Source organism: Onychomys torridus, chromosome 10 (genome assembly GCF_903995425.1).
Source record: "Onychomys torridus chromosome 10, mOncTor1.1, whole genome shotgun sequence".
NCBI lineage: Eukaryota > Metazoa > Chordata > Mammalia > Rodentia > Cricetidae > Onychomys > Onychomys torridus.
The window spans coordinates 39,144,470-39,168,419 of record NC_050452.1 but is presented as its reverse complement, the minus strand read 5'-3'; the positions used below and the strand labels follow the sequence as shown (position 1 = coordinate 39,168,419).

The following is a 23,950-nucleotide window of genomic DNA, read 5'->3' as shown; positions in this document are numbered from 1 at the left end:
ACCCATTACCATTCACTGTATTTGGTAGATTTAGGAGTTATGGATGAAATTTGGGGTGAAGGGACATGAAAAATATGAGTTGTATGGAATGCTAACTCTATCTAAAAATGTTTGAGTGACAAGAGAGAATTGATCACTAATTCTCATTGTTTCACTTTTAAACTGGGATATTATTATTTACCTATCTCATGGGATTTGCAAGAAATAAGTCATAGATATTTAATGCTCTTCCTAACACTCAAAACATGTAGGATAATACCATTCATTTGATATTCATTTTTATCGTTAATTGTATAGCCTCTGTAGGTATAAAATTAATAATAGTTTTGCACAATCTCAACATAGAAACACATTTTATACTTGTGCTATCCTGGATTCTGAAACACACTAACAAGTTCCACTTTTGTTTCCATCATGTTCAACTAATGGCACTTCCAGGTCTTTTTTGGTAGTGTTATAAACTGTGATGCATGCTCTAGAGACAACTAAAGCCATGGAGTCTGTGCCCCTGGTTTGAGTTTCTGCAAGAGTAAAGACAATGAATTAGCGCATTAGAGTATGCTAAGTTCAAGGTCATTCTAGTGACATTTATATGCTGTTAGACATTAGGCTAAACACGGCAATAGAATTCATCTAGTAATTAACACTGATTCTGAGAAATATTACTAATTGTGATTAAGTATCATAAGTCTAAACCACAAAATTTTAGATATAAAGATGAATGTTAAGTATCCGAATATCTGGAAACAAGTATGAATGTGCCATGAATGCCATATTCAAATACTTAATTGATAAACAAATAGTAAATGTTAGACACCTCTATGTTCACACTAAAAGGACAGCAGAAACCAAGGAAGGCATGGACCCTGCTCCCCTCTCCTCTAATTTCAGTCTTCCTGGCAATTATTGTCACAGGAGTTTGAATTTTTTGACGATTTCCCTTAAAATATCTAGACTTGTAGCAAAGCTTTTAGTCTTAAGAATGCAGAAAAATGATTTCAAAGTTATATCGAACAATTGATTGTGCCAAAAAAAAAAACCCACAATTCCATAAAACCTCTGTGTATTTTATATACCAATAGTAGTTGTGGAATTACAAATCCTAAGTTGAAAGACATCCTTTGTCACCAAGCAGTGTGAATGGTTAGTCACTACTAGAGCAATGGGTCATTCTTGCTATTGGTGACAGTCATGAATCTTCTTACATGTAGCATTAATCTTAACAGGTCTTATTAATAAAATCAAACCTGAAGCCAGGTATTGGGGTGACTGCTGAAAGATCAGAGAAGCAGAACAAGCCACAGCTTCCTCACCTCACCAATTCCTCAACTAATCCTGTTTCCTCAGACTGGAAGTTTCTGTGTCCTCATCCAAATAGATCTCAGCTGAACTGTGCTGCTCAAAAGCCTGAAAGCTTAACCAGGCCTAGTTCCTGGTTTTCATGCCTTATATATCTTTCTGCTTTCTGTCATCGCTTCCTGGGATTAAAGGCTCTTGTTACCACGCCTAGGTGTTTCCAGTGCGGCTTTGAACTCACAGAGATCCAGATGGATCTCTGCCTCTGGAATGCCACGATTAAAGGCATGTGTGCCACCATTTTCTGTCCTCTGTATCTAGTGGCTGTTCTGTTCTCTGACCCCAGATAAGTTCATTAGGGTGCACAATATTTTGGAGAACACAATATCACCACACTTGCCAAATATTCCCATTTGTAATTCTAATTGAATTACAGGTTTTCCATTCTCTCCTTTGTCAAAGTTTGGCATAATTTCTGACATCCATTTTTGTGAGATTGTGTCACAGCTTACATCTGGCTGCACCTAGCCACATGCCCATAGCTCCAGTCACTGGCATTTGGCATTGCGAATGCCCATCTCTCCGAGACTGCAATGATGACATTGTATGGGTGAGTCCATTTGTAGAGATTCACCCCGTCTCAGTGGGCAAGTCTAGATTATATACAAGGTATATGAGAGAAAAGCAAAACTGAAAGTTGTTACTACAGCAAAAACCTAGTTCCCCATGATGCATTTGCCCAATTAAAAGAAATGTCTTGATTCATACAAAACTGAAGACAAGCTCAGAAAACTAGAAGTCAAAGCACAGCTAGGCTGCAGAGACTGTTTCAAGCCCACTTTATCTGGTAACAGATCATATCACTATCCATAGTTAACTGTTCTTCTTTACTTCACAGGATGAAATAAAGCACTTTGAGAGAAAGATAAAGAAAGTATCATTTTAAAACATAAGCTTGTGGTCAGATGACAAAATCCAATATTCAGACCATGCACATCAAAGTCAAGAACATTGATGAATTGTGACATACAGAACTGAAAAAGTACAACAATAGATTTGAAGATGTGTTGAATTTCCGTTTGACAAGTTCTCTAATTCATTCCTTCACATCCTTTATAGAAAATAAACAAACCAACACCAAAAAAAAGAGAAAAAGAAATGAAGAGAGGAAGGAAAGAAGGAAGGAAGGAAGGAAGGAAGGAAGGAAGGAAGGAAGGAAGGAAGGAAAGAAAAGGAAACAAGGAAACAAACAGCTCATTTCCTTTAAGGCCAGAAGTTGCAAACTGCTTTACTGCTTTTCAGGTGTGTATTTTGGGGGAAAAACAAGACTCGATATGTTTTTATTTCAACTGGAATTTATTGATTTTTGAAAACTAAATCTTCACTGAGAGAGCTTGTTCATCAGGTGAAGGCAGATTATGCCATACTTGAAGACTTGTGAAGGAGGAAGAGCTCCAGTTCCTATAAGCTATTCTCTGATAGCAATCATCATCATCATCATCATCATTAGAAATAAAAACTGGGAAATTGTCTATTAATTCAAGATTTTCAACAGCTTTTGACTAATAATCAAATGTCTGGAAAATCTGATTTCCAGCACTCACACAATTGTAACCAGGTAGACTCAGCCCATTCCCACTGGTTAACATACTCTCCAGTGACTCCCCCTCCAGACTGCTGAGCTCCACACATTTTTGTTCTGCAAATGGGTAGCCATTAAGTGAATAATACCTCCTTCCTGTTATTATTAAATGCTGTATTACACAGACTGGAGATTAGAGTTTGGATTCGAGGTAAAACAGATCCAGGAGGAATGCTGAGCCTAGGATTTCATAATTTAATCCAACCAAAAGAAAGAAACCTGGCAACAGGAAATCATGGGGATTGATGTGATTCTTGGGGTAGCATGATATGCAATGGCTAGCAGGTCACTTCCCTGACAGATGCAAACTGGCTCAAACCTCCAGCAACACACAGATTTCTGTAGTTGCAGAAACTGTTCCCCAGTTTCAGTGAAATACTATTGTAAGAGGAATTCACTCATATGCTGGAATTTCGAAAAGAGAAGGAGAAAAATCTGCATTTCTGTTGGAAATATCCCAATTTCAAAACTTTTTAAGTTAATTGTTTATTTAAATGAAACAAGCCAATATAACAGATTGATTTCTTAAACTGTAGACCAGTGAGATGAGCGAGTAAAGTGGAGTAATATGAGATGAGAAAAACATATTGTCAGAATTGCTCTATTGTTGCAGCTTGACAACTAATAATAGCATTATACACAAAAAAAAATTCTCAAAATAAGTAAGTAAGTAAATAAATAAATAAATTTCTGAGTGTCATATCCAGAAGTTGCCTTTGAGAAATTTATATAAGAAACTAGGCAACCCATCTTTGAATCCATCTAGTAGACATACACAATTACTGTCTATCTTCTAGAAACATGCATATTAAAAATAGAACACCAGACAAAATGTCAGAAATCTCTGCATTTAGATACCTTGTACTCAGTATACAAAACATCAAAGCTTTACCAGGTGTAGGAACCCTGTGATTTACTCATAAAAGGGTTGTCTGTATGGAGAAGGTGGCTGGCAGTCCAGTAAGTCTTCCCAAAGCAGCGGCATTTAAATAAAACACGAAGAAAGAAAAAAATGCTTGAAGCAGAAGCAACAGCTTCTACAAAAAAGTCAATGAATGAAAAAAAAATACACTAAAACTTAAACAAACAAACCACCCAAATAAGGCCTATGACTCTGAACTACCTCGTACAAAACAGCTGTGAGTAGAAGAAAAATGAACCAAGGCCAGAAGCCATGTGGATCACTTAAAATGTTCTACACTTAAGCCTAAAAGGAATGAGGGTAAGAAATGAGAGTTCATTTGGATAATAATGAGCAAATTCATACCACAAAATGGTGTATGAACTAGAAACCAAATTTGTTGAACTATCTTCTCACAGGTAATATTTTAGGGTAAGAGCTTCAGTGAGATTGTTCTGGGAATAATCCTTGAAGTACAGAATCTTGGGACACACTTAAGATAAAAGAACAGAAAAAATTCCAAGGACGAAAGTAATGAGGAAGGTGGGGGACTGAAAACTGGAGAAGAAGAACCAGTTTTAAGAAGAGTCTGTCTAGGATGTCTACCACAGCTTGGAGGTAAAAGAGGATGAGCTTGGGAGAGATGTTGCCATTCACATCACTATCCTGTGGGGTAGAGCAAGATTTAGAAATGTAAACAGTGGTTTTTCACAATTTGATTCATTTATCACCAGCTCTAACAATCACTTTTGCTTCAAGTTTTATACAGATCTGAGAACTCTTGGCCTGCGTTGTCATGCAGTGGGAGTACTTCGTTTTGTACAAGGTCCTAATTGCTTACACTCAAAAGACCAAAGCAATCCATGTGCTTCCAGCCTGGACAGACATCAGAAGCAGAGAAGCCTATTTTGCTCACTTGTATTGAGACACCTACTGTTTCTCTGTTTCTACAATGTAAGAAAAAGATGCTTTGAGATTTGTGTTCCCAGAAATTTATTTTCTACTCTATTTGCCTTGAACCAATCTATAAAATAAAGGAAGCATTTTAGATGGAAGGAACATATGCAAATCCCTATCTATAGGCCTAGGATCTTCATGATTTAGGAATGAAGATACAGTAATAGTAATGATTTATCAAAGCTTATTGGTTATCTAATATATACTTTTTGTGGCTAAGAATCCACCTGCTTTGTTTAGGATAAAAAGCATCTAAGCACAGCTTTAATAAAAGTATCTTTTTTCTTAAATACAATAGTACTTTGTTTTAAAATATTAGACATTTTTCCATCACAACTACCTAGATCAATGAAAGGCCTGTATTTCTCTTAATTCTTTAAAATAAAAACATAATAGTTCTTTACTTATAAAAGATTCCCCAGATTCATAATCTAGTCTCTTTGGGGGTGTTCTAACATAAATAATATATAATGTTTATAAAACACCACTTTTATTTCATCCAAGTGAAAATTTGATAGACTATAATAGTAATGTAAAGATATTTAAAGAAGCTAAACTTGGTGGCTTCAACTATAGTCCCAACTATCCAGGAAGCTGAGAAGACTGGTTGAGTCTAGGATTTTTTTGTTTATTTGTTTGTTTTTATTTTGTTTTGTTTGCTTTTTCGAGACAGGGTTTCTCTGTGTAGCTTTCTGCCTTTCCTGGAACTCACTTGGTAGCCCAGCCTGGCCTTGAAATCACAGAGATCCTCCTGGCTCTGCCTCCCGAGTGCTGGGATTAAAGGCATGCGCCACCACCACCCAGCTGAGTCTAGGAGTTTAAAACCAAATTTGGTAGCTTAAATTACAATTATCATTATTTTCATTTAAAAAGAGAGCTTTAGAATTCTCTTCCATTTAGATTTTATCTATGGGAAAATCTTGTATAGCATAATTCCATATATACAATTTAAGTAGTAATTCATTATTAATATAAATTTAGTTCACAACTTTAATTTTAATTAGTAACCCCTGTAGTGGTTTGAAAGAAAATGTCCCTCAAAGTAACTGGCACTAATAGGACATGTGGCCTTATTGAAGGAAGTGTGTGACAGTGGGGGTGGGCTTTGAGGTCTCTTTTGCTCAAACTTCATTTTGTGTGACAGGGAGACCACTTCATGTTGCCTGTGAGTCAAGAAGTAAGAACTCTCAGCTTCTTCTCCAGCATCATTGGTGCCTTGTTTCCTATCATAATGATAATGTATTAAACCTCTGAACTGTAGCAAGCCACCACAATTAAATGTTTTCCTTTATAAAAGTAGATATCATCATAGTGCTTCCTCACAGCAATAGAAACCCTGACTAAGACATCCCCCAACTAGTTAACAACAATACTTAAAATACACTAATCCAAGCAATTGCCACCATGCCATTATATTTAAAACAGGATCTCATGTAGCCCAGGCTGGTTTTAAACTAACTATAGGGTTAAATAAAAAGGACCTTGAACTTCTGATTCTTTGGCTTCTACCTTCAAAGAACTAGGATTACACACACCTGTTAAAGGACCTGGTTTATGAGTTTCTGGGTATTGAACACAAGATTTTGTGCACATTAGGCAAGCACTTTGCCAACCATACCACACCTTCAGCCTCAATAATATTCATTTCAGTTTTTCAACATATATGTCAATTGTAGTACATGATATAACTAAATTGTAGTACATGATATAACTAAAGTGTATTAATGACTGGACAAAGTATATTTTACATTTTATAGACTATATACCTAAATTAATGCTGCCAGAATTTTACAAAATATTAGCATAGGGAATGAATATACCTATGATTATATTCTGATATAACTTTTAGAAAGAAACTCTTAGAAAGAAAAAATTATGAACTTCTGACTGTCAAGGGGAAAAGATATTAAAAGCAAAAAATATAACAATTAAGGAGGTCTTAAGGCACCTCTCTCTTTGTTTCATAGTCTTTTTGGATCCCTCCTGGAATTGTAAAATGAAGTGTAGCATTCCTGGAATCTCAGCCCTAGTGATCTTGAGGCTCTTGCCCATTCTCCAAATGTGGGCCACCACCAACAGCATAGGCATAATGGAAACCTTGTCAGAAAGCAGAATGGTGAACACAAGAAACATACTCAAATTCAGATCACCCAGGTGACTTATGCCCATTTTATAGAGCAGAAAATTAATAACAAACACATTTAATAATGCTTCTACTGGAGAAATAATACAGGAGTCAGGCTGAGGGTAAAAATGTACCAAACCCAAGGCAGACACTCCCTTGCCCAGACACTTTCTTTACTTCATAAAACTATGACCTTATAGTGGAATAGGATTCTTGAGTGATCCTGTGTGTGTGTGCGTGTGTGTGTGTGCGTGTGTGTGCGTGTGTGTGTGTGTGTGCGTGTGTGTGTGTGTTGTTTGTGTGTTTCAGATAACTGTGGTGGTAAGGATAGCTGGAGCTCCTATAGAAATATTAGGATCAGCAAATAGATGGCATTGGACAGTAATCTCTATTCCTAGCCAAGGAATGTTGGGAAAGGAAGAGTCAGTTTTTTCTAAGAGTATAACATCAACAAGTTGACCACACACCAGTGGAAAGCTATCCACTCAGAAATGCTGAGCAGCATGAATTGCCCTTAATGGTGGAAAAGAGACATGAAGTTATGTTGGAAGGGAAAGGAAATGAATCTGAAAAGAGGTGGGGGAGAGAGGATAAACACAATCAAAACTTACTGGATAAGATTCTCAAAGGACTAATGATAATAACAATATTAATAATATTTCATAATATTATCAAGAGCTACAGGCAGATAATGACTACTGAGAGAGGGAGAATCAAGATAAGCCCCCTAATTAGCTATCCAATACCAGTGGTCAATCCTAATAACACATGCATACTACATATTAGAAATACTGCATGGACTCAGGGGTGGTATTTATATATTTAAATGCAATGAGAACCATTAAAGAAAAACAACAAGTGATACACATAAAAATAAAATTAAAGACTATAGAAGGTGATTTTCTTTTTAGAAACAAGATCATGTCATGTAGTCCTAGTTTTAGCTGGCCAGGTATTTGGAATGCTGCCTAGGTTATAATCTCTGAAGCTCCTAAGAGCTGGGATCATAAGAATTCATAACCACTCCTAGCTAAGTCTGTGCTGTTTATGTCTCTTTTAATAATAGGTCAGTGCCAGCCACCTATTACTAAGCTTCTGGTTTATAGGAAACTGAACCCATAATGAAGGTGGTGCAGAATAAAATTTTAAGTACCAGGTCACCACATTGTTGATTGTTAAAGGCTGCCATGATTTTCTTCTTTCACCTATACTGGATTATTAATTTCTAATGCAAATAAGCTCTTTTCCCTCTTTGCAATTGGCTTTTAACATGCAGTATAAAAAGCTACTTAGGAATATCATATCTTCTCATGTCTCAAGACAAACACATCTTTATGTCACACCACCCTATCTCAGTGAGTGAGCAAATTATAGAGATGACGGGCCACCAAACAGCTCCCTAGAGGAGAAAAATTTTGATGGGGAGCCATCTGTTTTCTGCCCCACTAACTTTTAGATCTAGTCACTTAAACATACACCTGCCCACTTCCTCATCTGCTGGTAGATTGTGTTTAACATCCCAGCTGTTTCAAGACAATGGCAACAATAGCTGAAATTGCAGCTGCCTCCTATAACTGGTGGCTGTCTGGGAAAGTGATATGTCTATTAGAAGCTGTTACCAAAAATGACAAAAGCCCAAATGGGGTGCAGTAACAGATAAAGGAGTATGACGGGCAAGTGATGTTATAATTTCACATGCCCCAAGATGGAAATGTCTCCATCTTGAGTCAACAGCTTGATCCCATGAGACGTCACTACCCATGTGTTTCACACGTAGTAATGTAAATCCGAAGTTACCCTCCCAGTTAAAGCTATGAGTCAAACCTTCAGTTTGTTGACAGCCAAAAATATCTCCACGAACCTTACAGATTATGTGGGATGCTGAAAGAAATGAAAGCTAAAAAGAACCTTCTGTTAAAGCAATATTCTGCTCACTGATCCATCTGCTTCATGCTCTACTTTTAAGGATCCAGACATTAGGGCCTAGGAAGATAGCTCAATGTTAATGTTGTCTTGAAAGTACAAGGAACTATGCTCAACCCTTAATACCTACATGCAAAACTCAAGCAAGATAGTGCACACATGTAATCCCAGTGAAGAGAGATTAAAGATGAGTGGATCCTTAGTGATCTTTGCCAACCGGTCTAGCTTGATTTCTGAGCATCAAGCTAATGATCTCTCTCTCTCTCTCTCTCTCTCTCTCTCTCTCTCTCTCTCTCTCTCTTTCACACACACACACACACACACACACACACAAATGTGGAAGTCAAATGATGAATGACTTTGATTACCCTTTGATTTCTACACTTATGTGCAAACACACACAAACACACATACACACTTAATATAAGGGTTATTAATAGAATGGCTTTAATGCAGATTTTATGTTAGTTATTTTGGATCCTCTAATCCTGTAAACTCTACTAAGTCAAGAGCCACTGGTAACCATAAAAGGAAGCAAAGTGCTAGAGAGGTCCCCAGAAATCCACAATGATACATCCTCTGTAGACTGCTGGCAATGGTCGAGAGAAAGCCTGATCTGACCTAGTCTGGTGATCAGATGGCTAAACACCCTAACTGTCGTGCTGGAACTCTCATCCAACAACTGATGGAAGTGGATGTGGAGATCCTCGGCCAGGCCCCAGGTGGAGCTCCATGAGTCCAGTTGTCAAGAAAGAGGATGGATTGTAAGAGTGTGAATTGTTGAGACCAAGATTGGAAAAAGCACAGGGACAAATAGCCAAACTAATGGAAACACATGAACTATGAACCTATAGCTGTGGAGTCCCCTACTGGATGAGGCCCTCTGGATAAGTGAGACAGTTGAATAGCTTGAACTGTTTGGCAGGCACCCAGGCAATGGGACCCGGATCTGTCCTTAGTGCATGAGCTGGCTATTTGGAACCTGGGGCCTATGCAGGGACACTTTGTTCAGCCTGGAAGGAGGGGACTGGACCTGCCTGGCCTGAATCTACCAGGCTGAGCTGAATCCCCAGGGCAATCTTTGCCCTGGAGGAGATGGGAATATGGGGGGCTAGGGGAAGGTGGGGTTGGGGGCCGGAGCGGGGAAGACAGGGGAACCCATGGCTGTATGTAAAATTAAATTAATTTTTTTAAAAAAGATGTCTCATTTTAATTTAGTTATCAGGTGACCCTGTTCTCTTAATAATATTTTCATTATTACTCACTTGACAGTGGCCACAAAAATATTCACAATCATTCTCTCATCACTTGTTCACCATCTAAGCTCATCCCATGTAGTTTCCAAATACTTCAAAGATTTCCCAACTCCTGTAATCATTTTTATGTTCTCCCCACTAAAATCGCCAGTTCACATTCTTTTTGCTTCAATGATTACCCTTACATGCCCTAGATAACTAATTAAATCTAGACTCCCATATTCCCTTCTACTTGACTGAAACACCAGCCTTGAAATTCCATTTTCTTTTAATTAAGACTTCCTTTCTGGGTATGCAAATTTTAATCTTCCTTGTAAACCTGTCGGGTATTTTAGTCCACTATTTCATTTCTTTAGAATCTGGAGAGTTTCTGTATGCAATTATGGTAACAAAAATGAATTTTCTCCATTCATCACAATTCTCTATGCCTGGACTGCTTAATTCTGGTGTAGCAACTTCTAAGAAATTCATATAATAAAAATGTACTATAGATCTCTAACCCAAGGACCTGCATAAGAACTCATCATATTTTGCTTCTAACATGTTCTCACATGTAATTGAGAGTAGATCGGAAACTCTGAATCTCTTTTTTTTTAATCGTCTCCCAAAAGATAGGTCTTCCCCTCCCAACCCACTCATATAGTTCTGAAGTCCTCTTCTGCACCACAAAACTTTGACTGCACAGCACACTTCATTCTGAAAGCACATGAGCCTTTTACCTTCCTTTTTCTTTTCACTACCTGGACTTGTACTTGGGGTATTGTACATTCCTGAGCTAGATCTCCAGCCCTGTACTTTTCTACTTTTAATTTTAATATATGGTCTTGCTACGTTGCACAGATCAGCCCTGAATTCATTCTGTTATCCAGACAAACCTTGAACACATGATCCTCCTAGTTCAGCCTCCCTAGTTACAGCTCTGTGCCGTCAGACCTGGTTACCTTTTGTTCCCAAATACTTATTTTCATCTATATGAGAATACTTAGATATCACCATAAAACAAAACCTAGGCAACAAGTTTGGGGATGCTATTAGGATACATCATTGATTGGGAATCCTGTTGAGACACATAGAAGCATGACCCTTCTTCAATCTCTTCTAACCCTAGACTATAATTTCAGTCCTCTAATTACAGGTAGAATCCAATTGCACTGTGCATCATTCTAAATACTTGAAGCACTTACAGAAATGTTGAGACCTTGTCTATCTTCACAAATAGTTGAAAATAGCCTTATCTTAGTTATCTTCTATTTCATGGATATTCATGCCAACTGTGTCAGCAAGGAAAGACTTTACTATTTTATCAGATTTTAGATTAAGAATGTTCACCCATTTTGCTTCTCTGAGCCACATAGGATGAAGAATTGTCGTGGGCCACATATCAAATCAATTCAGTAATATTCTAATCAAGCAAGTTCTTTAAGAAGACTAAAATGCTTCTTCACAGACAATGTCACCACAGGTAATGCTGGAACACTTTGTACTTATTGCCTTAAAAAGCTGATAACATCCTGAGTTTAATAAGGACATTTATTTCCCCTTTGCGTTAATAAAAAGGAGGCCATTTTAAGACAGGACTACTTTTGAAATTTTATATAAAGCATTTTGTTGCTCTTAAAAAGCTTTAAACACTGATAAAAAACCAATGAGAACTATACAGAAGATTTAAAAAATAAATTCTACCCACCACTCAAATTAAGATGTAGATGAAATCCTGTTTTCCTACAACAATAGGCTTAGAATTTATTAAAGACATAATAAATGAGAAAAGCATATCAAAGCCACTATCTAATGGTCATTAATCAATTATAAAATGAAATTTTTAAGTTTATATCTTAATATATTGGTAACCTAAATTTGAAAAGATCTGAATGAAATATTTCTAAGTATTAATTTCATTCCTAAAGGCCCTTTTGTAAATAAAAAGATCTGTACCTTGAATAATGAGAGTGGTTTTTTTTTTTGTTTTTTTGGTTTTTTTTTTGGACCTGAGGATCGAACCCAGGGCCTTGTGCTTGCTAGGCAAGCAGTCTACCACTGAGCTAAATCAGAGTGTTTTTTTCAAGATAAAAACAAGTTTTTAAGACTCTATGTTGTATCAAAAATTAGAAATTCATGGAAAAAGCACAGGGACAAATAGCCAAACGAATGGAAGCACATGAATTATGAACCAAAGGCTGTGGAGCACCCAGCTGGATCAGGCCCTCTGGATAAGTGAGACAATTGAATAGCTTGATCTGTTTGGGAGGCATCCAGGCTGTGGGACCTGGACCTGTCCTTAGTGCATGAGCTGGCTGTTTGGAACCTTGGGCTTACACAGGGACACTTTGCTCAGCCTAGAAGGAGGGGACTGGAGCTGCCTGTACTGAATCCACCAGGTTTAAATGAATCCCCAGGGGAGTTTTGGTCCTGGAGGAGAGGGGAATAGAGGGGAGGGGCTGGGAGTAAGGTGGGGGTGGGAGCGGGAGTGGGGAGGACAGGGGAACCCGTGGCTAATGTGTAAAATTAAAACACAAATATAATAATAAAAAAATAGAAATTCAAAAGAAATAAACATATTGCTTAATATATAATTCCTCATGTATTTGTTTTTATTTTATATTTCAGGCTTATCTATCCTGTAGACCAAAACACATTACAATAAGAGAGGGCATATACTTTCTGTAAGGTAAGTGAGGAGTATTTAGAAATTTCAAATGGAATTGTACTTGTTTGTAAAAATTGATGCTTCTAGGCAGGGTGGCAGTGGTGCACACCTTTAACCCCAGCACTTGGGAGACAGAGCCAGTAGAATCCCTGTGAATTCAAATTCAGCCTGGTTTACAGAGCGAGATCCAGGACAGGCACCAAAACTATACAGAAAAACCCTGTCTCAAACAAACAAACAATCAAAAAGAATTGATTTTTCTAACATTTAAACTAATATCAGAAAATTCTCAATTTTAATTAGAATAATGGAAGTATATGTGTAGCTACAGATTTTCTCAGTTATATGTTACAAGTAAAAGTAATTGATTTGTCTGGACTTCAGTAGCTTGTCCTTTCCATGAAACATGTGGTGATGTTTAGAGTCATTTGAAGAATGGTAACTCACTTGTCTATTCTGTCCCTCAGCCAAAGGAACTTCCTATCCAAGAGACCAACACCATCTTTGAACCCTACAATGTCTTTCATGTCACCTGTCTTCAATACACATTAAGTAATTGAATAGCAAAATAATTTCATTTGATTCATTCCATTGAACAGTAATGCACTGCAAACTGCTGAAACTATTCATTTGGCCATCTCCACTAATGACTCAGGTTTTCTATACTGTGATTCAGGTGGAGTAATGAAAAATAACGCTCAAACAAATGAATGCATCATTCATATGTTCACTAAATCCATTGGGGGGAGAGCCGTAACTGCACTGAATCTAAGTGCTAGAAATAAGTAAATCTAGTAAGTAACGTGTGTTTGTTTGTGGCCTCCAAGAGGCAAAATAATAATAAATAAAGCATGGACAGTATTTATGTGTCTTGCCTTTCAATGATGTCACCAATGAAAGCACAGTTCTATTTAGTCTAATGCACACTCCTGTTAGCATGCACTTAGTAAGCCTTTCTTATAAAATAGTATAAGTTGCACATGCATGTAAGAACAAATTTAGGGAAAACGCTGCTGAACTATCATACACCACTGATTTCTGTAGAAGCCTGCCTTGACACCTTCTGTGCATGGAGTAAAACACAACACATAGTGTTAGGGAGGGTGTTCAGAAATGCTGAGACACTCTCTAGTTACACCACAAATTACTGAAAAGAATACAGAATGCTGTCGATAACACCATCGCATGTTTTGTTTAACCTAGCATAGACTGTGATGAAGCCATCACTAGTCTAGTCCCATCCCAGACTAAGAGACCCGGGTGGGTCCCTAACAAAACTAAACAAAGCTAAAATGATGTCCATGGAATACATCTGCCTAGTGGTATTGCATCACGGGAAGCTAGAGGCTTAGACTTTCTTTAACACCTCCTACAAACATATTTAAATAAAGAATAAAAGACAAATGAATCGATATTCAACATAAGCACTTTTATAGAAACCTGTTTCCATACCTGTGTGAAATTTCTCCAATTTATGCTCTCTTTGTCACTCTTGAAATCTCAAAGACAGTGTTTTCTGTGGCCTGGAGGTCAACTGAAATGGGCAGACTTGGTATTGACGACAAAATAGGCTCTAAAATCTTCTTCTTCCCCAGATTTATCCTTAAGGTTTTCCTATTGCAGGTTCTCTAGGAGACCCCTTGAGTCTCAGTCATAACAGAAGGGAGGCTAGATGCTCAGCTGCATTATTCCTTTGCAGGAGCATAGGACTCAACCTCAATTGCATGGATGTAGAGGCTAACGTCAGTCTTCACAACTTTTAAGAGAAGCAGAGACCTCTGTCATCTGGGGTTTACACTGCTTCCATCTGACATGACCACTTTTTAACAGATCAACTCAATCTCCTCCTTTCAGCACACACTGAATACTATCCTTCCCCTGTTTTCCCTTTAACTCTTTCATTTCATACAATAAGATTTGAAATCATTATCACCATTAGGCACAGTGGTAAGACCCAATTTTTTTCCATTCAAGTTCCTGACACTACCCAGGTTAGGTTAGCTTTGGTGATCATCACCAACATTATATTGTGTGCTTTGTGTGACTACAACCTTGTTTTATAAACAAAGCTATTTTCATTCATTGATGATTCCTCATTGCTGCATTTCATGATAATCCCAAAGCACAACACAAAGGGAATTTTTCTTTCTTGTATTGATTTTGTTTGCAGAGATTTCTCAAATACACAGAAGAATATTGACAAATAAGACTGAATGAGTAAGAAAAACACAATTATCTATTTTCCTTAACACTACTCAGTATCTTCAGGCTAAACATGGTTGTGCATCCCATGTCCATGTTGGTACAGGAGACAAAAGCAGTTAGATCTCTAAATTCAAGGCCAGATTGTCCTACATAGCAAGTTCCAGGCCAGCCAAGGCTGAATTCACATAAGACCCTCCCTCAAAACCAGAACAAAATAAAACAAAAAATTACATTTCATCTGCTCAAAAGTTAACAAGTTTTAAAAGTCACAATCTTATAAAGCAAATGTAATACTGAATATTGTCTATGCTGCATGTGTATTCCAACCAGTAACTATGATACTATCTATAAATATTTCATCCTTTGTTTACTCAACACTGTACAAAAGACTCAGATGTACACAATAGAATAAACCCCTGATAGACAAATATGTCATTTATTTTACCTCCATTTAAAAAATTTAAAACTCTGAGTAAAGTTTGAGTAATATACCAAAAATTATTTAAGTAGCATCTTAGGGCAACAGAATTCAAGACCCAAAGAAAAAGCTTATCTCAGTCATTATTAATTATATCCAATCTGAAAGACATTGATATTTTTCTGTATGTTTTTTTCCATCTGAAGAGTCCATGTTTTATTTTTTATAAATTCTGAAGTAATGCAATTCATAGAAACAAGTGATCATGCATCTCTTCAAAGTCTGTGGATAAGACAACTTAGAAACTGTCCTTCAGACCTCACATCAATGACCTGGCCTCATGTCTTTCATGACTATAGGCATTAAACTTCTTACGATTTCAGATCATAAAAGAGGAACACTAGGAAAATATTTTCTAGACGAGTTCTTCAAAACAACTTTTCAAAACTGTAGTTAAGCATGGTACTCAATCTAGATCTCGCAGACCACATCCATAATTTAAATATCAAGGCTTGTCATTTCTAATAGTTATCAGGGCTGAGCTCTGTGAATGTTAACTGTCATAAATATATGAGGCTTATATACACAGTCATTCTGCCAATGACCCCATAAAATTGGTCTAAAAACAAATGTCAGTCTTCTAGTGAATTAAAAATTTGAAAGACTTCTCAGCCAGATTTAAAAAAAAAAAAAAAAAAAACAGAGTGTCCTGATGTGTTCACATAACAGGAAGGATACCAGTGTAACTGAAGAAGTATATTCAAACAGAGAGCTATATGAGGTGAGGTCAAAAAATGAATGGAAGGCAGATTACTCAGGGATGCACAGATGTCCAATACAGAATGAACAGGCTGTGATTTCGGGGTTCTGAGCAGGCAAATGGTGTGATATCACTTAAATTTTGAAAAGGACCTACCTTAATTATTAAATCCTTAAAAATGTATAATTTAATATATTGCATAACCTATGCCATGTATCTTAATCTCAATATACCATCCTTCTTTCAGAATTAAATATCACTGTTCTCACTTTCCCAAAGGAAATACCAAGTCTCAGAGTGTCTAAGGAACTTCTCTGGGTGAGGTCTAGTAGCCAAGCCAGTTGAATAATTTCTCTCACTTATTGTTAAAAATCTGACTTCTCTTTTCGAAGTATTTATGTATATTTAAGTTTAATATGCCTTAAAATAACACTTATGGTTAGCTTTCTGATTAGCCACCAATGAAGATGTTCATTTCAGTATATTATTATTAAATTGAAGATTAATTATTTCCCTGATAAATTTCTGGAACATGACACAGATTATTTACCTGAACTTTCTATTTCAAGTGACATATGTACATTCAAGTTCAGACTTTTAGATAAAGAGCTAGTTAGGCAGTGAAGAGTGCACATAGCTCTCAAATAGGACCTGAGTTTATTTCCCAGCACCCCCAAAACTTCCTGTGATGCTAACTCTAGGAGAATCTGACATTCCTAAACTCCAAGGACACCTGCATTCATGTGCACATGCACCCACACAGATATAGACTTAATTACAAATAAAAAGAATAAATGCTGTGTTGCAAAAGTAGTGATAATAATTTAAATTTTCTAGAGTACATTTAGAAAAATTTCACAGGCTTTCATTTATTTTCAATCATTTTCTAGTTGTCTATATGCTCATAACTTTGCTATGTGCATTGAATATGCCATCATATTCAACATTTATCAAAGGAACTGTAATATAAACTTTATTTCAGGAATCATAACTGTGCATCTACAGAGGAAGAATGTTTCAAGTTCACACAAGTGCTGCGCGGACAAGAGCTAGTGTGGTAAGTCTTCTGAATAAAAGACTCATTTCTCTCACTGAGTCACACTGCTAACCTCAGCATTCATCGCTGAAAGGGCAGCCAGGTATAAGCAGTCCCATTTTCCAGATGGCGGAAAGTTAATCAAGAAATCAACATTTATTTTATGGCCACAATAGGCAAATCAATATCCAGTTGCGGAAGTCACAGAGGATTTATGATTCAATGTCCATTCGATCTCATTGAGGTAATAAGAGGAACATAAAGACGAAATAAATAATACAAGATAACACGTAATAAGTTCTAGGTGAGATATAGAAATAGCAACTCTTAAAGAAGTTCAACAGAGAGAGAATTGAATCTTAGTATTTCAGTTCAGTTAAGAAGGTCTGTACTAAAGACCACTGGCATCATAATGGTTTTCAGAGAAATGTTATATTTTTCAATCAGTAGAAAAGTGGAATAGAAGCCTTTGTAGTAACAGGAGATAACATAGTCAAAGGTCAAAGAGCAGATGGAAGGCATTCTCAAAAGAAACTAGTAAAGTTTGAAGTGCAAGATAGATGGGATTTGACCTAATATGAAAAATGCACCCCGAGAAGCATGGATACTAGGAGAAGAGGAAAGAAAATGCCTTTGCTGAAATATTAGTATGGGGCACACATTTGTGTAACCGGTGTCGTTATGCAACACTCCTAATCAGCTTATGAAGTAGAAAGGTAGATGCAGTGCATTCATGTTTAATCAAAGGAAACAAGGTTTCTCTGCTCTGTCACCATTGTGGGAGATAGATGGAGTAGAATGCTACTCTAGAGAGTTTGATGCACAGCCTATGCTCTTCCAGTACCCTCAATGCCATCTGTCAAATTGGGAACCATCAAAGTTATGTGATCAAGAGAACTGAGTAGCACACATAAATTAGCAGTGTCAGAGCAGTAAGAGTAATCAGATCATGAAATAATAGTAGATGAGCATTATTAAAGCATTGGGGAAGAAAAGGAGTAACCTAAAAAAGAGGACATAATATATTACATTAAACCAAGTAACAAGACAATGGGGATCCACATATGAATGTAAGCAAATTGAATTTTTAATATGAGATAATATAAAAAAAGAATTAGAGACCATGGAAATAGCCAAAATCAAAAATGGATAGCCTCTCCTACCCCACAATGTAACCTAAAAGCAAAAGTGCTTTTTAAACTGAAAAGAAATGAAGTTCACGATCTAGCTTTAATATTTTCCAATTTATTTTGTATCAAGCAATATATTTAAAAATAAAAATTCCTATGTCTGAGACAAAAGAGCTGCCCTAGTACAATACACATCCTAAACCACCATTATGAATTTTGGTGGTTTTCTGCAAGGCTTGTTTCTCTGGTATGACTATGGTAAGTGTTTGCTGGCATTTTTTTCTATCTTGAGTAGCAAGTTCTTATGTTACTGCTAGTTAGAAATAGCCAGTATTAAGGAGATACAGTTTTCCTCTTTATGTTTTCTGTTATAAAATTAATTGGTTCTTTAAACTTTTCTCCAAATAAAATGATCTATTGGAGATGCAACTTATTACTGTGTCATATTTGAAACATTGTTCTTTCTTGGGTCCTCACCTACATTTAAGATACTACTCAAGGATTCAAGTGAATATTAACATTAATTAAATGGCATACTGTTTAACAAGTTGGGTCTATTTGGCTGCTTCTCTACCACTCTGAAGATATCCAGATAATTTCCATGGATACATTTAAAATAAACAACTGTCTATCTTTATCAAAATAATTACTAATATGAAAGTTCACACATTAAGTCAGTGCCAGATTTTTGACAAAATCACACGTAGCTCAGGCTGGACTGGAACTTGCTTTGTAGCTAAGGAAGACCTTGAACCCTTGATCTGCTTACCTCTATTTCCCAAATGTGGAGATCACAGATGTGTGCCACCAGGCCCAACTGAATACAAACCCCAATCAGCAGAATAACAAAGTTGTTAATGCTGGAATAACCAATAACTGTGCTGATCATTACCTGGCATAGAATGCACAGCTAATTTGTCTCATTTTTGAATCAACTAAGCATTTCATTAAGTATGTGTATATGGACATATTTATCACATGTAGTTTCATAACTAAAGTGTCTATAACATACCTATAGCTGTACAAATAGATAAATATTTAACAATCTTAAAATTGAAATTAAAAATCAGAACATTAGTGACAATGTCTTGGCTTGGGATATTTTAGAAGTCCTACATCTATACTACTTTCATCTAACTGGATCATCGCTTAGCAATGCTAAAGGATAATTAAAACAGCACACTAGACAACCCTAATTTTCTTTATTTTCCTGGATTTAAAAAAAACAAAAACAAAAAACTATTTTTACTTGAAAACTATTGTTGAAGTTTGAAATTAAACTGTGTGACAACTTTGTAAATCAGGTTTATGCCCACTATATATTTAGGACATCTGTGTTAAATTCCTATTGTGCATCTATACTGGTCTGAAAACAGACATCTGTAAAAATGTGGTAATTAAGTAACCCTTGATATTACTCAGGTACAGCAGCTAAATAATCGCAAACTTAGACATATTTAATGATTGAAAAACAGGCCTTTTTCAAATAAGTTAATTAGGAAACTCTTCACACACACAAACACATACACACACCAACTTGTCTCCATATAAAGGTGAGCATTCTTCACAATATATATTAAATATGTAAGGTGTGTGCAAAAATAAAGCAATAAGGTTTATTTTATGCATCTTACTTTCTGTTATCTAGGACATCAAACGCCTAATAATGTCTTCATGCATGAAATATATTAAGGTGAGAATATTGCCTTTAACTTGTAAAGCCATTGTTTTGTGACAGTTTAAGAAAAAGGAGAACTATTTTTACCTCCTAGTCCTGGTCTAAGCCGATTATCGTAACCGTCCAGAAGTCTGTCTAGAATTCTTGTAAAGATGGTAATGTTATTTTTAGCCTCATCTTCTTGGATGTTAGCCAGCACCAACCTAAACAGATAATTTCACAAATTGGTATATATTATATATGTACATACGGTGTTTGGCTAAATGCCAAAATGCTCTTCTTATTTGATCTGAATCTGAGGCTGCTTTGGCTATTAGTGATACACACTTCTTTCCTTTTTTACTCTATAAATAGTACTAAACTTATTGGAACACTAAATATACTGTTTTAAAATGGGCAATAAATATCAGGATACCAGAATTATAATTATAACACTTTGAGATTTCTGACACTTAGCATTCTGTATGAACTATTATCTTAAAAAATCTATTGCACAGAACATACCACATTTATAGAGTCTCATGTGCAAACATTATCAGCAGGATTGTTTAACAGTTAGATGGAGTGTAATAACTAGAGAGAACTTCTGAAGTGCTTCTTCAGTGTTGTGAACATTAATTGGAAAATAAACTGTCATCTTGGTAGCACAAATTTCTCTATCATTCTCATATGTGGCATTATTTCTCTATGCCTTTCACATTTTTAGACCAAGATAATTTCCTGACTTGGGGTATACCTCCACCCAATGGCCAAGTATAATATAGACATCAGGGAAACTCCACTGGCAGGCTGCCAGGCTTCGGTGTGGCCAGGAGATGGAGGTGGGCTCTGGAGGCAGCAGCAGCACACAGCCTCACAGAGTCTGGGAAGGCCAGGTCCTTGGAGCGGTCTCAGAAGAGAGATAAGGGGCTACTTGGAGATAAAAGCGTCCAGTTACCCCTTCTTGGGTAGTAAATTTGTGGCAAGGAATGGTCTTAAAATATCCCCAGCAAAGCTTTAGAAGCAGTGATTTTCTCCATTATTTCTCCGCCATAAAGCCAGAGACCTGATTTTGTGACAGCAATTTGGTACCAAAGAAACTGGATGTATAAAACAGAGTGTCCCTTTTCATTGCCATTTTTTCTCAGAATGATTCAGAGATTTAAATTACTGTCCCCAAAAAAGAACAATTTATATAATAGAATAAAATTCTGTCATGAACATTACTGGTCAAATATAGAACCGAAAATGAATAGAGTGATATTTAGTTAAGCAGTCGGTGGTAGTTCTCAATGGTTATTAATTGATAATAAATCATCTATGCCTTGAAAGTCAAAGATTGGATGTACTTACATTCTAGTCAATGTTTATCATATAAAACATCCTGGGCAGAGACCATTTACATCTAAATGAATGCAGAAACAGTAGCTAACAATACTCATGATACATCAATATTGGCAACAAACATCAAACTAACATTTTGAAAACCAGAGTGAATATTAAAGTGTGAACAAGAAGGTGAACAGCCTCAAATTATATAAATAAATCAGTTCATACAACTACCCTCAAAAGTTTCTCTTTGCCTACTTTAAGCTAATTTTAAAACCCCTCACTAAGATAGTCACTGAGTCTGAGATTTTCACTCAGAGGTGTTGTTAATTCATATTTCATATTCTCTTTCTAAAGTTGATAATATCTTTTCATACTTTGAAGATTATTTGGTCAAAACTCTTAAAGGGAATAATAAAATGCTATAATATTTATTAAAAAGTAATGGCTACAGAAAAATCCTTAAAAAATTTTAATTCTTCTAGGGTTTAAAAACACTTCCTAAATGCGTTAAATGAAATATACCCACTGCTTGTTTTTTTAAAATCAGAAAAGACTGCAATTAATATGAAATTGCTTAAAGCAATCAAATTTACTTCTGTACAGACAAAAGGCAAAAGAAAAAATCACACATTTGAAATAAGTATTCTTTGTATCGGTAGCCATCTGAAAATACCTTTAAATTAATAAGACGAAAAGTTGGTTCATACATCAAGCTTTTGTCTTAGTGTTTGTGATTGTCAAGTTGTATACTACCTCCACCTAGAGGTGTAAGACTCACATATCATTTGGGTTTTCTATGTTGTTTATAGAAGCCCCAAAAGATTGAAAATAAAAATGCAAAAGAAGACACAGAAAAGGAAAAAACCTAAGTTGCCACTTGAATCATTTAGCTGATATTTTTCTGTCAGCTCCAAGGGTAATTTGGCTTCCTCATGAGATTTTGACATTATATGTTTCTTAACTGCAGGCATCCTTTGGACTAATAAACTCCTGATAGGGTAGTCTCTTTTTCAGTTAAATGTTTCATATAGAAAATGTACTCATTCATTTTTTTGTGGCTTTAAGAAAAAAGATCAGTAAACTTTTTCGAGTTTCAGACACTTAATGGGTCAATTTCCTGTACAATACATTTCCATTAAAAACAATTCTTCAAAACCTCTCTACTCTAAAAGATCACAAAGACATTTAGGGCATTTGGAAATCACTGCTATACCTGAAACGAAGAAATCAAACACAGCATCTCACCTGGCTGGGTGCCACACCAGGAAAACAAACAGCAGAGACCATACATTGCAGGTGTTCAATTTTGTCTCCATCTTCCTTGTTTGCGAAGCTATGGAAGAAACACAAAATAAAATTAAAACTGTTCTCAGTCCTGTCATCCAAGTAAGCCCAAAAGAATGTCATTTCAGTTGTGGGGAGGGTTGTTACTCCAGTGCACTAGGTGTGTATAGGTGTAGGTCTAGATGACTGGAGGAGGCACAATGACGCTACTCATCATTTCCCCCTGCCACTTAACTTCCCCCAGCCCCATCCTCTGCAAACATTTCGCTATGCACACATGAAATGACAACACCCAGGACTCTAAACTGACACATGCGCTTACGAAGGAATAGATTGGAGGAGTGAGTGGAAAAGAGGTGGAGAGATGGATACTCCACGCCTTGCCTTCTCAGTGAAGACCACCTCCGCAAGCACAGCAGGAAAAGCTAGCAGCTAGCAGCCTACTTTTCAGTGTCTGTCTTTTCCTTACAGTGAATTGCAGTCCTCAGGTCTTCACTTTCCCCAACAACCCCCCTCCCACGCCGCCCGCCCCCCCAAAAATAAAAGAAAATAGAAAATGAAATCCAAATCCTCTCCCTGCCCATCCACATTTGCCCACACACACGTTCAGGAGGGAGCAGGGTGGGAATTAAGTGCTGCGAACTCTGCGTTGGACAGCTGCTGTAGAACCAAGATTACCAAAAAAAGCGTGAGGCTTTAGGATCAAACACCAAGCAGGCAGGCAGCACAGCCACTGTGTGCAAAGTTGGAGACTGTAAAAGAGCCCCGGCCAGCGTGCTGCCGCCGGACTGGCTCTTGGATTTTTATTGTAGTTGCAAATACGCTCCTGGGGAGGGACACTGGAATTAGATTTTGGAAGCTGGAGGGCAGAGGATCCTGTTTCGAGGGAGCATGAAGAGTGGAGTGGGCTGGGGGGGGGGGGGGTAATGCTGGCGAGGCAGAGGAAAATGGGCAAAGGTCGCCCGCTGCCACCAACGTCTGCGACCCTACCTGAACAGCAAGCAGAAGTAGATGTTTTCCTCCAGTAGCTCTGATTCTGAGGAAATGGAAAACTTGAGAAAGAGAGAGGAGAAACAGAGAAGAGGAGAGAGAGAAAAGAGCAGAGAGAGAGAGAGAGAGAGAGAGAGAGAGAGAGAGAGAGAGAGAGAGAGAGAGAGAGAGAGAGAGAGAGAGACTGAGACTGCAGCAGCCTAAGGAACAGGCAGCAAAGGATGGGCTGGTGGAAGCTGGAGCAGAGTGCGAGGAGCCGCGGCCGCGCCAGGAGTAGGCGGCGAAGGCGTCCGTAGTGGCGGTGATGGGCGGAGGAGGAGGAAGAGGAGGAGGGAGTAGCGATGGCAGGAGCCGGGGGTGGGGGCGCGGAGGCGCGATGCGCGATGCGCGC

At 37.2% G+C, this 23,950-nt stretch overlaps 1 protein-coding gene across 5 annotated transcripts in view; it reads right to left on the bottom strand.

Annotated features, from left to right (window-relative positions):
- Gabra2 (gamma-aminobutyric acid type A receptor subunit alpha2) overlaps window positions 1–23,671 on the bottom strand; it is a 130,967-nt gene extending 107,296 nt beyond the window's left edge. For 4 of the 5 annotated variants that reach the window (XM_036200811.1, XM_036200813.1, XM_036200816.1 and 1 more), the window contains exons 1-3: window positions 23,560–23,671; window positions 22,531–22,618; window positions 20,062–20,177 (exon numbers count right to left, since the gene is read on the bottom strand). In XM_036200811.1, the coding sequence (XP_036056704.1) occupies window positions 20,062–20,177; window positions 22,531–22,601 (187 nt within the window). In that variant the 5' untranslated portion in view covers window positions 22,602–22,618; window positions 23,560–23,671. Of the gene's footprint in view, window positions 1–20,061; window positions 20,178–22,530; window positions 22,619–22,891; window positions 22,995–23,559 lie in introns of those variants that run through there. The other variant, XM_036200812.1, reaches the window with a different exon arrangement.
- Window positions 23,672–23,950: the final 279 nt, after the last annotated feature.